Source organism: Nicotiana attenuata, unplaced genomic scaffold (genome assembly GCF_001879085.1).
Source record: "Nicotiana attenuata strain UT unplaced genomic scaffold, NIATTr2, whole genome shotgun sequence".
Classification (NCBI taxonomy): Eukaryota; Viridiplantae; Streptophyta; class Magnoliopsida; order Solanales; family Solanaceae; genus Nicotiana; species Nicotiana attenuata.
In genome coordinates, this window is record NW_017670528.1 from 31,130 (window position 1) to 47,688 (window position 16,559).

At 36.0% G+C, this 16,559-nt stretch overlaps 1 protein-coding gene across 1 annotated transcript; it reads left to right on the forward strand.

Moving 5' to 3' along the window:
* Positions 1–9,683: 9,683 nt before the first annotated feature.
* On the forward strand, positions 9,684–16,017 carry LOC109240595 (probable LRR receptor-like serine/threonine-protein kinase At1g05700). Its single transcript, XM_019407256.1, has 9 exons — positions 9,684–9,780; positions 9,888–10,404; positions 11,627–12,102; positions 12,670–12,802; positions 13,652–13,720; positions 13,825–13,896; positions 14,432–14,503; positions 14,602–14,858; positions 15,719–16,017. The coding sequence occupies exons 1-9, from the start codon at positions 9,714–9,716 to the stop codon at positions 15,817–15,819; spliced, it is 1,764 nt and encodes a 587-aa protein (XP_019262801.1). The 5' UTR covers positions 9,684–9,713; the 3' UTR covers positions 15,820–16,017.
* Positions 16,018–16,559: the final 542 nt, after the last annotated feature.

Below are 16,559 nucleotides of genomic sequence, written 5' to 3' on the forward strand. Positions count from 1 at the left end.
AGCACCTTCGACCTTAGAAAAATCGAGCACCAAAGATAAGCAGATGGCCAAATAGCAATCACCGTCCCCAGCCTCGACCGAATTGGAGAAACAGGTAATCGAAGAAGAAGAAGAGGATTTCCTTACTCCTCAAACTTTCATTATTCCCGAAGAATCAGATGCAACCAAGTCAATGGTCGAGGAGCTGGAACAAGTGATACTGATTGAGTATCTACCCGAACGAAAGGTATACCTAGGAACAGGGTTGATCCCCGAACTCAGGAAAAAACTTATCCAATTTCTTATTGATAACATGGATTGCTTTGCGTGGTCCCATTTAGACATGACAGAGATCCCACCGGAGATAACAACTCATCGGCTGAGCCTCGGTCCCAAGTTCAGTCCGATTAGACAAAAAAGAAGACCCCAGTCCGAGGTTAAACATGCCTTCATAAACGACGAGGTAACCAAACTTCTCAAAATAGGATCCATTCGGGAAGTAAAATATCCCGAATGGTTAGCTAATGTAGTTGTAGTCCCCAAAAAGGGGAACAAACTTAGAATGTGTGTAGACTATAAGGACTTGAACAAAGCGTGTCCGAAAGACTCTTTTCCCCTGCCTAACATCGATCGCATGATCGATGCCACAGCCGACCACGAGATCCTTACCTTTCTCGATGCCTATTCTGGGTACAATCAAATCCAGATGGACCCAGAAGACCAAGAAAAGACTTCTTTTATCACTAAGTATGGAACTTATTGTTACAATGTAATGCCCTTAGGGCTAAAAAATGCAGGAGCTACATACCAATGCCTAGTTAAAAAAATGTTCGAAGAACAGATAGGTAAATCAATGGAAGTTTACATTGACGATATGTTAGTTAAGTCCCTGCGCGCAGAGGACCATTTGACTCATTTGCAGGAAACATTCAAAATCTTGAGGAAGTACAACATGAAACTTAACCCCGAAAATTGTGCCTTCGAGATCGGCTCGGGCAAATTCCTCGGCTTCATGGTATCAAATCGGGGAATCGAAATCAACCCCGATAAGATTAAGGCCATAGAGGATATCACCGTCGTAGACAGTGTGAAAGTCGTACAAAGGCTAACCGGACGGATAGCTGCCTTGGGCCGATTCATTTCGAGGTTATCAGATCGAAGCCACAGGCTCTTTTCCTTACTCAAAAAGAAAAATGATTTCGCATGGATCCCGAGAAGAGGAGAATGAGGATGCTGCCTCCGAGATGGTGGCTCGAAAGAGGAGCGCCAAGGTCCCAAAGGCCGCTGAGACGGTGATGATCGAAGAGGTTCAGCCTCGGGCCGAGGGGATCTCGGAAGGTAGCCCGAGCAAAGTCCCTGAATCATCGGAGGCTGAAGATGCCTCCCGCCGTGATGGGCAATCGGTGGTCATACCTGAAGGGGCCAGTTCTGAGGCCCTTCGAAACGAAGAGAACGCCCCAAGTGACTCGTTTGGGGCAATAAATGTTGACGATTTGTCGCCCCTCCCCATATTTTTCGAGGGGCAAATTCAGGAAGCCCGGACCATAGAGACCCCCGATGTGAGAATGGCCCACGAAGGGGAGGACCTTTTCCACGGTTGCTTCACGGGAGTCGAAGATGCTTCCGATCTGGGTGATGCATCAAGTATCTTCGGTGAGGCCCATCGACTCCTGAGTCAGGTAAGCCTTAGCTCCCTTTATCAATACTACTTTTGCCTTTGTTTCCTCTTGCCTGATTTCCTTTCTTTCTTCATAGGCCTTGACGCTTCATCGGGAAGCATTTTCTAAATCTTGGGCAGAGCTGAACCGGTGTGAGGCCGATCTGAAGAGGCTCACGGAGGAGAGAGATGCCCTCAAACTTCTCAGTGTGCATAAAGAAGAGGAATCATCAAGGTCCTCCGAGCCGAATTGGCCACAGCTCATAGAGAGCAAACCAACCTGATTGAGGAGGTAATGAATTTTTTTTTAGAGGTGTGATGTATCAATTCGGGGATGACGACTAATACTTCGATCCTGCAGGTTCAGCAAAAGGCCAAAAAAATCGAGCAACTTCGCGAGGAGGCCAAGATGAAGGAGGCGGAGACTTTAGGGTGGAAACAAAATATGGACCGCCTTGCATCGGAGAAAGAGGCTGCTCGAACTCAACTGTCATCAGCCGCACGTAATCTCCAAAGCATGTAGGAGTAAAACTCGGCCCAAACCAAGAAAATTGAGGAGCTCGAGGCTCGATTGGCCGCCGAGCTTGCAAAGGCCACATCTGAGGTAGAAAAAGCAAAGGCTAACGTGGAGGCGGTCGTGGCCGTCTACTGAGCCGATGCTGAAGCTGCTCATGCTCGAGCAAAGGAAATTTCCGATGCTGCTAGGGTTCAAGTATTCTGTATTGCCGAGCATGCCAAATTCCAATCTTAGAGAGAGACTCTCGAGGAGATACATGCTCTTGGCTTTAACCTTGCCGTCAATATCGAGAGTGCGAAAGAGCTTGAGACTAAAGCTAAAGCGTTGCCCTCTTCCGACGATGATGCTCCTGGGAGCGTGAGTGGTTCCGAGGGCGGTGAAGATGAATATGAGGCTCCCGGGGAGGATTAGGCACTTAGAATTTTTTTCTTCTTTGACCTTTTTTGTGTAAGACCCTAAGTGGTCCTTGTAAATATTTTTGCATATATGAAAGAGCCCTTTTCTTTCCGACTCGTCTCCAATGTCTATTTTGTGAAAACACTATTTTGCTTTTCGCCTTATGATAATTTTGATATACTTTATATCTTGTGAGATTTTGACTCACTTTGTTGCCTTGCGAAAATTTTGTCGAAGTCAGATTAGTATAGTCTCTATAATCGAGTGAGTACTTGCTCGAACTCGGAGTAGAAAAAAAAAACCTTAGGTTTCGGTTGAGCGAGGGTGGATTCTCGAACTCAATAATATAATGGCCCTTAGGCTCTTGAATTGGGCCGATATGTCCTTAAAAAGTGGTTTTTTCCCTTTTCGACTTAAAAAGTTTAATCATATAAGAATTTGTTATGCCTTAGCACGAGGTAAATCTGTATCCATTAGGATTCAGTGTTATCAAAAACCTTTTACTTTGTTATGCCTTAGCATAATTTTGTTCGAGAGTTTGAACAATTTGGTACCCCTTATGGTTTTTGTGGGTTGACGTTAACGAAACCCTTTGTAACTTTGCCGAGGGTAGCCTTTTTTTAAAACCGGTTTTGTGAAAATATTTGAAGGCCTGTTTCATTAAGGAATTCGGACGTCTCCGAGCCATGTTAGTTTGGCCGTAGCCTTTAACTTGAGATTTGCCCTTTGGGCTTGTTTCTCGATTATACTTCGAACTTGTTAAAACTGTCAGTCCCCGAAGGATGTTGAAGCGCAGGCTTTCGAGAAAGTCAGAGAAAAAGAACTTATAGACTTCATCTGGGATTTCATCATATGCCGATTCAGGATACCTCCGAGATAGTACGTGACAATGGAAAACAAGTTATAGGCAGCAAAATAACGAAGTTCCTCGAGGATCACAAAATAAAAAGGATATTATCGACGTCGTATCATCCTAGTGGGAACGGACAGGCCAAATCAACAAACAATACCATCATTCAGAATCTAAAGAAAAGATTGAACGATTCTGAGGGAAAATGGAGAGAAATTTTGCCCGAAGTCCGTTGGGCGTATCGAACAACGTCAAAATCTAGTATGGGGGCAACATTGTTCTCCTTAGTATTTGAAGGCCTGTTTCATTACGGAATTCGGATGTCTCTAAGCCGCGTCAGTTTGGTCGTAGCCTTTAACTTGAGATTTGCCCTTTGGGCTTGTTTCTCGATTATACTTCGAACTTGTTCGAAGTGTCAGTCCCCGAGTGGGGTGGCCGTGGCCTATAAAACCGAGGAATTGTGTTAAAAACACATTATAGGTTCGATAATAAATTTGGAATTCATAAACTTCAAATCCTGGTTTAGCCTCTACTCACAAGATGACTATGGTTAGCGCCACGATACTAATACTAGAGACGAGAAGGAAATAAATGTGTTATAGATACTTTTAATTTAAAAAAATTCCTATTTCGTCTTAAAAGGTGAATTATTAAGTTGTGGAATGAAAGATGCTGGAATGGAGAGAAATGAATGAAAATTCATATAGCTGATCACAACAAGTTTAAATTTGAGCTATTTGGAAAGAGCAGAAAAAAAACACATTGGTTGATATTGTAATTTTCAGATCAAATTCCATCTATCAATGGCTTGACAATTTAAAATAAAAATTTTGAGTTCCTCTGATTTTTTCAGGCTCAAATTGAATTGTGTTAAAAAAGATCAGTATTATCACTTTTAGCGAAAAAATATATAAACTTTATATAATTTTGTATATAATATATATATACAAAAAATATATAAATTTTATATATTTTTTCGACTATACAGTATCATTTTTCTATGATTCATCAATGTATGTGGGGAATTGGGGATCTTGGATATGAGCATTACTAGTAGCACGAATTCTGCTTTGGATTGAAGTAAACAGTCAGTGACCCAATCGAAGTTAGAACCTAAGCCCAATATATGGAGTGAGCCCATCTTTTTAAGATTAGGGCCCATATTTGTAAAGATGCAGTAACAGTTCCTTGGACTTTTCTTTATTCTTTTTCTTTCTTAAAGTCCTCCTTTTGGAAGTGAACCCCACTGCATTTGATTACTTTGTTTTTTGTATGTCCTTCTGCTTCTCTTTTTCTACAAGAGTTTTGTCCCAATCAATTTGCAACCACCTCGATCCTCCATTATTTCATCGAGTACTTGCTATCTTATTAGTAAAAATAACAGACCGAAAAAATCACTTAATATTTTTTTGTCTCAGATTTAAAACTTGATTTCTAAGATTTTTAATCTGAAAACCATTTGGCCACCCTCTTATGTGCTTCTGAATGTCCTCTTATCATTTGAAGAGATTTTATATAATCTGATAATTGCCACATATACCTGTTAAATGGGTCGACCCAACTTGGACCTGGACCAGTTAACTCTTGGCCCGTGGGTCCTTAACCGGGCTGGTCCGGTTCACGTTCTTATAGGGACAGGTACGGATTTGACCCACTAATCAAAACATGTTGATCTGACCCGAACCTGTAACCCCTTAAGGGGGGAAGTGCACGGTTGGCCACTAATAATACGTGTATTTACTTTTAAGCCACCGTTTAAAATGTCTTTAGTCTTTAGCCACTGCTTTAATAAACTTTAACTGCCCGGACGAAAATACCCTTCTGCTCATGTCCTTAACTTCAGGACTTCAGGACTACATGTCCTTAACTTTTTAACCTGTAACTCGACTACATGTCCTTAACTTTTGAACTTGGAACTCTAAGTTCAGGACTTCAGGGCTACATGTCCTTAACTTTTGAACTTGGAACTCAAACTTCAAGACCAAGCGTCCTTAACTTTTGAACTTGTAACTGTAAGTTAAGTACTGCTTGTCCTTAACTTTTGAACGTGTAACTGTAAGTTAAGGACTGTCTGTCCTTAACTTTTGAACTTGGAAATCAAAGTTAAGGACCTATTGTCCTTAACTTTTGAACTTGTAACTGTAAGTTAAGGACTGCTTGTCCTTAACTTTTAAACGTGTAACTGTAAGTTAAGGACTGTCTGTCCTTAACTTTTGAACTTGGAAATCAAAGTCAAGGACCTATTGTCCTTAACTTTTGAACTTGTAACTGTAAGTTCAGGACCTATTTTCCTTAACTTTTGAGTTTGTTAGTCTAAGTTCAGGACCAAGTGTCCTTAACTTTTGAACTTGTAATTCTAAGTTCAGGACCAAGTGTCCTTAACTTATGAACTTGGAACTCGAAGTTCAGGATCAAGTGTCCTTAACTTTTAAACTTGTAACTGTAAGTTCTGGATCCATAACGTAGCAGAAAACCAAACGTTATTTGTATCTTTTCACAAAATAATAATAATAATAATAATTGCAATTTACATATAAGATTGATGTCAGATTTGGCTTGGATACAACATTGATAAGACAAATCTACATAACCTTTTCATTACTAGTCTGATGAAAATACAAGTGATGACGATTTAGTTGCTTGTCTGTATGAGCAAAAATAATTGCAATTATTTATGTATTTCCTAGTAGTCTGCACACGAGAAGATCTAATCTCTCCAATGATAATTATCACTATCCTTGAACATCACGGCCAGGCGAGATGGGAAGGGTGAGAAGTTCTTCGAGGTCCTTGCCAAGGCTACTGACGTTGAGAGAAGCAAGGGTTTGGGAAGAAAAGCAATGGAGGAAAGGGTACAATTGTCTTTTCATATTAATTTTAATAGGGTAGTGGCTATTTTTGCTCAACATTAGAATTGCTGGATAAAAAATAAATACCACCGTAAATAGTGGCTATCCCACGTCATTTCTACCCATAATGTGCACAACATCTTAGCAATATGTTCGGGAGTGAACAACTCAACCGAATAATATTTCACAATTTGGCACTTTGCCTCAATATGATTCACGGCCTTTATAATTCAATACCAAGTTTTCAACAACATGAACTGAAAGGTAATTCATCAAGGTACAATATCTCTTTTAAATCACAACTTCAGAAAATAAATAGATTTATTCATCTTATTAACTAAATTTCCCATTTAAATTATCTATAGATAAAATCAATAAAAAAAGTATTTTCCATAAAAATGGCATCTCAAACAAACACAGAGTTCACATAAAGGTCAAGTGGCAATCATTAAATTATCATATAAAAATAACCTCGGCAAACAAGGAATGAGGCATGACAAACAAGGGATTTAATAAGTTCCAACAATTTTCCAATTTAATACATAAGGGTGTCTACGAATTTTAACCGATATAATTTGAACATATAAACCAAGTACGTACTCGTCACCTTGCGTACATTATTTTCAATCACACAATTTTCACATAAGACTCAATGCCTACGGGAAAATTCTCCCACACAAGGTTAGGCAAGATACTTACCTCAAATCACGCTATCTCAATCCAATAGTAGACCTTTTCTTCGATTATCCAACTCCGAATGGTTCAAATCTAGCCAAAATAATTCAATACAGTCAACAGAAATTATAGGAATCAATCCCATATGAAAATACTAAATTTTCCAATAAAATCCGAAATTAACTCAAAAATCACCCGTGGGGCCCACGTCTCGGAATCCGTCGAAAGTTACGAAATATGAATGCCCATTCAACCACGAGTCCAACCATACCAAAATTACTATATTTCGATAACAATTCGGCCTCCGAATTCTCAAATCTTATTTTCAAATCCCTAGGTCCAAATCCCCGATTTACACCTCAAAAACATGTAATCTAGTCGGATTATTCGATGATAATTCAATATTATGGAGTAGAAATGATCACAAGTGACTTACCTCAAGATTTCCCATGATTTCTCGCTCAAAAATCGCCCCAAGCCGCGTTCTTTTCGTCCAAAAATGTTGAAATGAGCTAAAAAAAAACAAGACTGCTCAATAAGAAACACGATCCTGGTCGCTAAAAGCTCAATTCCCGCGCTAAAAGTGCCAAATCTGGTCGCTATAGGTGCGCACCAGATCCTGTTGCACCAGCAATATCTATTTTTACTAAAAAGGCTATAACTCCACCATACGAACTCGGAATTCGACGATTCTTGTTCCTATGAGTCACAAATAATACGAACCTAGTCCTTCAATCGAAACTCAATTGGAGCTCATTTGCTCAATGCGATATCAATTTCGCTCGTTAAACAATTAACTCATGTTTCGCGCTAAAAACCCAATCGCGACTTGATAAAATTAGACCAAACTTTCCAGATCATTCCTATAATTCTTTATCAAACTCTCGGAAGTCTCGAAATAGAATTCCGATCTCTAGAACTAAAAATGGACTTTTGGGTCATTACATGCTTTTTCTCAAAATACCAAACTCTTCCGAAACTCATCCGAGCTCTATGGGACCCCATCCAAGTATAATAACAAGTCCCATAATATGACACGAACTTAGTCGATGCCTCAAATTACATTGAACAACACTAAAACACGAATCGCACCCCAATTCAAGCCTATTCAAAACTAACAAATTCCAAATTCTACATTCGATGCCGAAGCCTATCAAATCAATTCCGGTTAACCTCAAATTTTGCACACAAGTCATAAATCACATAACGGAGCTGTTCTAATTTCCAAAATCGGATTTCGATCCCGATATCAAAAAGTTGACTCCCCGGCCAAACTTTCCAAAAATCTTCTATTTTCCAACTTTCGCCAAAATGCGTCGAATTGTCCTACGGACTTCCAAATCCAAATCCGAGCATACGCCTAAGTCCAAAATCGCCATACTAAGCTATTGGAATTATTAAAATTCTATTCCGGAGTCGTTTGCTCAAAAGTCAAACTCCGGTCAACTCTTTTCATTTAAGCTTAAAAAATGAGAGTTGTTCTTTCAATTAAATTCCGAATCTTCCGAAAACCAAACTCGACCGTACACGCAAGTCATAATACATATTACGAAGTTGCTCGAGACCTTAAGTCTCTGAACGGGGCGTAAATTCTTAAAACGACAAGTTGAGTCGTTACATTTTCATGACTCCGATGGTAAGTGGCTTGGAAAATTTTCAGTCAAAAATAGGGACTGCACATCCTTTTAGAGTTGAGCTGTAGAGAGTTCTCAATAGTTTTCAACTAGCCTGTGACATGGGGTAGCGTCGAATTACTTTACAAATTGATAATTCTAGTGCTGGGATAATGTAGCTGAAGGTTTAACAATTTGACCTTTAGTTAAGAGTAATCTCATTTTGAATGACGACATGCACTTGTATCTTCTAGCATTTTTTGGCGTATCTGGGTAATCTTTCTCCCAATACACTTGACACTTGTAATAAGATATATATACTTCTAGCATTTTTTGGCTCCCTTTCTTTTGCACGAAGTCGGCAACAACCAATAAACGTATGGTGCTAATGAAGCATCTTTGGCCATCGACTGACATACCTCACAAAAGTCCTTGTCGTCTGCATTTTCTACGAGGAAGAAATGCAGGAAGTTGGTACATAATCCAAAATGGAGAGATAGATCGACAGATCATGATACATTCACTATGTACAAATTCTGCAGTTTACTTTGACAAGTTCAAAGTCGTCTTTAATCCCTTTTATATCATCTGGCATATTAGTTGGCTTCCTAGATTAACTCCTTACTGAAGTCAAAGTCAACGTAGTAAAATTCTTCGATTCTTACTCAAAAACTGTTCAGTTAAAATTATACTACCAGAGTAGCAGACCATTTGTTTCTCTTCATTTTTAGATATATAAAGTGTCGAAATTTATGAGTTTGATGAATCCATAGCCCGTAAGCTACATCCGCCCCTATTATACATGTAAAGTGATCAATCTTTTTACGCTATGCCTTATTTTGGGTTTTCATGCATACAGATTTCCAAAGGTATTAATTACTATCTAATAAAATTTCTGTTAATTCGTTGATGCATGAATAAATACCCTAGTATTTCGATGAAAATATATTACACCATGAAAGCTAGTAAACGAGTGAAAAATATACGCCAAACATAAGGTCAACTAATTTTGCCATTCCATTGGTTTAAAATAGACACTAAACCATCACTATCTAACAATTAATTATATAACAAACTGTCCATATATATATATATATATATATATATATATATATATATATATATATATATAATGCTGCAGCCCCAAGCTTCATTATCCATCATTCTCTACTTCAGCATGGCTAGCAGCCATTTTTTCCTACTTGTTTTAGTTCTCTGTGTTTTCTCTTCAGTTTCTGCTGATGGTAAGCTTATATAGCTTAATTATTTATACCTTCTGAAAACCATATTCTATTTAATATATCTTGCTAATTAATTTCTGTTCTTTTCTATTTTTTCCCTTTATTTGCAGTGTTTGTGAGCCTTGATTGTGGATCATCAGAAACGTACACAGACGAAAATTCAATAGTCTGGTTAGGAGATGAAGATTATATAAGCAATGGAAAATCCTACGTTGTAAAATCCAGCAACTCATTATCTCATGTAATGGACACTCTTAGAGTTTTCACTAGCAGAAACAAGAATTGCTACCTCATTAAAGTCGAAAAAGGCGTTCGAGTTTTAATTCGAGCGAGCTTTAACTATGGAAATTACGATGGAAAATCTTCACCTCCATCATTTTCACTTCAATTTGATGGGAATAAGGCCAATGTCAAAACTAGTGACCAACTTGTTTATTACGAGACAATTTATGTTGTTAAAGGGGATTACCTTAGTGTCTGTCTTGCTCAGACTGTGGCTGATCAGTTTCCTTTTATCTCAGCACTTGAAGTTCGTAGTTTGGATTCTAATATGTATAGTCATGTTGATTCCAATTATGCTTTGTTCTTGAACAGAAGAGTTGCTTATGGTTCCAATCAAACTATCAGGTACGTACAAGTCTCTATGTTATATATATTCCTAATTCTATCTTTGTGTTAGACTTCGATTCAGTGTTAATCAGTGGTGGAGTCGGAGACCGATCTAGGATTTAAGTTTTATGGGTTCAACCTTAAAGGGTCGTTTGGTATTCGGATTAAATTATCCGGGATTATAATCCCTGGACTAATTTATCCCATCTGGGAGGTGGGATAATATAATCCCAAGTTTGATGGGATAAGGTGGGATATTCTGTATTAAGATTGGGATTAAACTTATACGATATTTGGTAAATTTATACCATCAACCAAACATGGTATAAATTTAATCTCACATCTTATCTCACCTTATCCCGCGTAATAAACGATCCTTAAGGTTTTTAGCATTGAACCTATTTTATTTTTAAAGTTATGAGTTCATATTGATATATATTGCAATATTAATGAATTTTTACAGATAAACTTATGCTTTGCGCCAAAAGTACTGGGTTCAGTTGAACCCGATGCCCATGCATTGCATCCACCTCTGGGTGGAGTCAGAAATTCTAACAAGAGATTTAAACAATGCGAAATGTCACATCCTGTTATTCATATTTGTGACTTAAGCAATTTTTTAGGCACCTTTGCTACTATACTATAAGCTCCACATATGTTAAAAAGATTCAACAATTTATAGAACTACATACAGAAGAATTTTTTTTTATTTTTTTTTGCACACTAGCTATATATAGCTTCTAGTGAATGAGATTCAATTGAACTCCTTTTGACCATACAGCTCCGCTTTTGGTGCTAATTAATGTGAAAAAATTAAACAATGTTTATATGTTTTGGTTTATGCATGTTATACGAACATATTGTCATGTTATAATATGAACTTCAAATATTTTAGTGTTAGAGAAATTAGTTCTTATGCGCGCATATATAGATCAATACAATATGGATAGTAACAGTTCATATAGCCGACCCCAATTTGTTTGAAATTGAAGTCTAGATCTAGTCGTTATTATTGTTTTTTATGCATAATGACTAAATTTTTGAAGCTATACCTATTGTTTTTTCCCCTTTCATTAACACGTTTTTAAAAGGGCAGTCCGGTGCACTAAGCTTCCGTTATGCGCGGGGTTCGGGAAAGGGCCGGACCACAAGGGTCTATAATTGTATGCAGCCTTACCCTACATTTATATACGCAAGAGGCTGTTTCATTAACGGATTTCTCTTTTAACAAAATGAACAGGTACATAGATGATCCTTATGACAGAATATGGGTGCCAGGAATTCCTGGAAATGGACTAATATCAGTCTCAAACGAAGCCACAAACATTGATACAACTCAAGTAGATCATCCTCCACAACAAGTGCTACAAAATGCTATTTCTACAATCAATTCATCCAATTTCATAACTTTAAACATGAAATTTCTTCCCTTTGAAGTTCCAATTTACATGAACATGTATTTTTCTGAAGTGACTCAACTTGACTCAAACCAAACAAGATCCTTCAGAATTTTGAAAGATATTGAGCCTTTTTCAGACCCTATTTTACCACCATATGGAAATTTTACTCAATTGTTTGTTAGTAATCTTACTGTTACACCAAACACTACTTTTTCTCTTGTCCCTACTCCTGATTCAACACTTCCTCCTCTTATCAATGCCTTGGAATTATTCATCATTAGTGATGTGTTGACTGATGGAACAAACAGTCAAGATGGTACGTACTACGTACCCTACTATTTATTCAAAGTTAAGTCATGCACACTAACAACGTAAACAATATTTACACTATCAGTGTAATTTAACTGATTATAGCACGTGATATTTTATTTTACTAATCATCATATCATACTATGTTGGGTTACAATCTTGACCAGCCCAAACAGCCCATTTTTCACTCCTATATCATAATAATTACGTAATATCGAGAGTTAGCTGTTGTTGTAGGTCAATTCGACCCGATAGTCTAAAAGTTCTTTACATTATTGGTGCGTGGAGATAAATTCATTCATCTATGAGTTTAAATTTATGTATTGATAGTGTATAAATTCTTTTGCACAATTAGGTTAAGTTGATCACCTACAACAAAAAGTAACTCTTTCGTATCAATCTGAAAAAATGAGTAATAAATTTTTTATAGACGATGAAAGTGCACGATAATGTAAAATTCTTTACGCTATCAGTGTATTTAACTTAAATCTTTTATTTATTGATGGGTTTAATCTTATTAAATTATATATGGAATATTATATTTAATTAAGTAGTATATGATATTTTTGTATAGTGGAGAGCTTAGTATCACTGCAAGATGAATTTGAGGTATTACAAGAATGGAATGGTGATCCTTGTCTTCCAACATCCTTTACTTGGGATTGGGTTAATTGTAGCAGTGATGGTCCACCTCGCATAACAGCACTGTAAGCACCATCTTAATTAATATACACTATTAGAAATCCGGTAATTAGCGATAAAAAAAATTGACCAACATTGGTCGGTTATGACCAATTACCGACCAAAATGCGACCAAATACGCTTGGACGGTATTTTGGTGGTCGCTTTACTATACCGACCAAAGTTGGTCGGAAATTACCGACCAACGTTGGTCGGTAAATTAAATTTCGAAAAAAAAATATTGCAAAAAAAAAAAACCGACCAAAGTTGGTCGGTATTTTAATTATGTAATCAAAAGATTCACCGTCTGGGAATCGAACCGGGGTTTGTATTGTGGCACGATACTATTCTACCACAAGACCATTGGTGCATTTTGTTTTAAGATTGTCTTTTCTTTTATTTAAACTCTTTAATTTTATTTTCGCACGAAAATAACCGACCAAAGTTGGTCGATTTTATTAAAAAATAAAATTACCGACCAAAGTTGGTCGATTTTTTAAAATGACCGGCCGGATTTACCGAACAAAGTTGGTCGGTTTTTTTAATATTAATTTTAAATTATTTTAATTGCAAAAACCGATCAAAGTTGGTCGGTTTCTTGAAAAATAAATTTCGCTGGACTCAAAAATAGTTTCCCGCATTTTTGCGCCAAAGAAAACCGACCAAAGTTGGTCGGTTTCGTTAAAAAAAATTAAAAGTTAAAATATTTTGAAAAACCGACCAACTTTGGTCGGTTTTTGGCCGGTTTTTTTACCGACCAAAGTTGGTCGATTTTTCTTGGTCGGTTTTTGCTGAATTTCTAGTAGTGATAATTAATAAGATAATACATGCTTTTATATTAATTCTAAAATTTTGTTGAAATAATTAATTTACAGGTACTTGAGTGGCTTCAATCTTTCAGGATCACTTCCAGATCTTAGTTCCATGGATGCTCTTCAGACAATGTATTTCTTATTCTTTTTTTCCTCGTTTAATTTAAATACATTCAATTTCTTCCCAAATAGGGATATTATTTTAATTTCTTACTCTCCTTTTTCTTGGATTGCAGTGATTTGAGTGGCAACAATTTGGATGGACCTATTCCTGATTTCCTTGGCACCTTACCAAATCTTAAAGAACTGTAAGTATAAAAATATTATATTCTTTATAAATTTAAGTTATATATACTAACAATTTACCTATATATGATTGCGTAAATATTTTTTGCATCGTCAATACCTAGAACTAAAACATTATTATGATAAATATGCTAAAAGCTTTCGATAATTATAGCTTGTTTGGCCAAGCTGTAAAAATCAACTTATTTTGATAAGTGCCTTTTCTTAAAAGTGTTTTTTCAAAAGTACTTTTGGTGAGAAGCAGTTTGTGTTTGACTAATTAATTTGAAAAGTAATTCTGAGCAGCAATTAGTGTTTGACAAAACTTTTAAAAATTGCATCTAAGTTTATTTTTCACAAAAGTGCTTTTCAAAAATGTGCTTTTCGAGAGAAGCTACTTTTTTCTACTTCTCCAAAACTGCCTCCTCTTCTACTCAAAAGCATTTTCTTTTTAAAAAAAAACCTTCTTTAAAAAATACTTTTGGATTTGGAAAAACTTGACCGAACACGCTATTAATATGACAATAATCAGTAACAATTGAATTTGATTTGTTCCAGGAATTTGGCAAATAACCAGTTCAGTGGATCAATACCTGCCTCATTGTCAAACAAAAATGGATTAAACATAGAGTAAGAAAAGCAACTAGCAAATTTTTTACATGTTCTATTTCTTGGACTTGTAATGTGCTAAACACTAATTTAATTCAACTTTTCTACTATATATTTAGTATTTCAGGCAATTCAGATTTGTGCAGTCAATCTGATGAGTCTTGCCAGACCACTACTGATTCATCATCAGGAGGAAATCAGCCAACAACTCGATCCGCTAAATCGCCAAAGAAGAAGAAGAAGAAGAAAAACAAATTGCCTATAATTCTTGGCACTACAATTCCAGCCTTCTTCCTCATTTGGGCTATTGTGGGCGTCATTGCTATTTTAAACTATAATAGTAAAAAGGCTACAGCGTCTGCAGCTATCACCCCAGGTGAGGTTTTAGGGCGCCATAATAAAAAGCATAATTAACAAATTAAGTAAGATTTACTAACTTATACCATCAAACTTCTCTATAACAACCTCGTTTGTTCCGATATTTTTTGGCGGCTATAGTAAAGTGTTGTTATAGAAATCATATATTATATATACTTTACGTAATATAAAACTCGGTTTCAAGAAAAATATGGCTTTTATAGTGAATGATTGTTATATAGGGATGTTATTAAAGAGAGGTCTGACTGTATATACTCTTTGTGCAAAGAGCTTTTACAGTACAATCAAACCTCTCTGTAACATCCTCGTTTTTTCGATATTTTTTGGCTGCTATAGTGAAATGTTGTTATAGAGGACATATATTATAACATAACATAAAAATCGGTCCGAGAAAAACTTGGCTTTTACAATGAATGATTATTATATAGGGATGTTGTTATAAAGAGGTCTGACTATATTAGTGTTGTCTGCCTTATATATATTTATCAGTATACTAATTTCACTTAAAATTTAAATTCTCTGTACTGATAATTTACATAATATTTATACAATTAGGTCACATATAAAGTAAGTACATGTAAATTTGTATGATTATACACATTAATTGTTAACTTCATAAAATGGTACTAAGCTGCTATCACATATTAAAATTTATTGATGGTAAATTTTTTTTTTATATTGTCAATGTCCATAACTTAACTTATTCCACTTTTTTATGAGTATAATTACGTATAATTCTCTTTGGTGTAACATAATAGTGTAAAATGTCTTTTACAGTGTCGATGTATAGAAATTCACCTTAATTAAATATGTACAAGTATGCAATTGTTTGTGTACTAACAAAGTTGCAATTTGCAGGGAAAACTAGTGGAGGCAACAGCCCTTATGTAGAAGCACAAGGAAATAATGTCGATAATGTTCAAATGGCTGACCAGTATGAGAACTCAACAAATGTCTAGCTTTACTTTGTCTTTATTTTACAAGGAGAAAAAAAATGAAAAGGAATTAACTATCTTAGAAAAATTATATTTATTGTGTTGGTAATTGTAAGAAAATAATGCATGTAAAATTTAAGGTTTAATTTGTTGTAAGGTTCTTCCAATGATTCAACACTGGTGTATTTTCAAGTAAATTTATTTAAATCTTCAATTTTCTAACTCTCAAAAATCTTCAATGACTTTCATAAACTTTATTTTCCAAAAAAACTTAAATATCAAACATGGTTGACTTTCATAAGATTTTTCTCAACTTTAATTTTTAATAAAGCTTTCAGCTTCAACTTCAAATATATGTCCAAAATGCTAACTTGGACTATGGTTTGAATAAGTCAAAGTAATTACCTATTTGGGTTTTTATGTCTTTTTCTTAAAAAACTCTCTCATAAGTGCATGATGTTTTATGAAATTATATAGGCGAAATATATAAATGGTCCCTTTAAGTTGTCATCACAATCAAATGGACACCTTCACAGACTTTTATATAGGCGAAATATATAAATGGTCCCTTTAAGTTGTCATCACAATCAAATGGACACCTCCACAGACCTATTTGTCTAGTAGACGCCTCAAATTATTTTTCAGTGCATCTCTTAAACTCTTCAAATTGACGTGGCAAAATATATGTACTACACTCGCTTTGCAGCAAGTGAAGCCTCCAAAAATTATGTTTATTTCTTTAATTAACTAGTGGAGCCCACTTA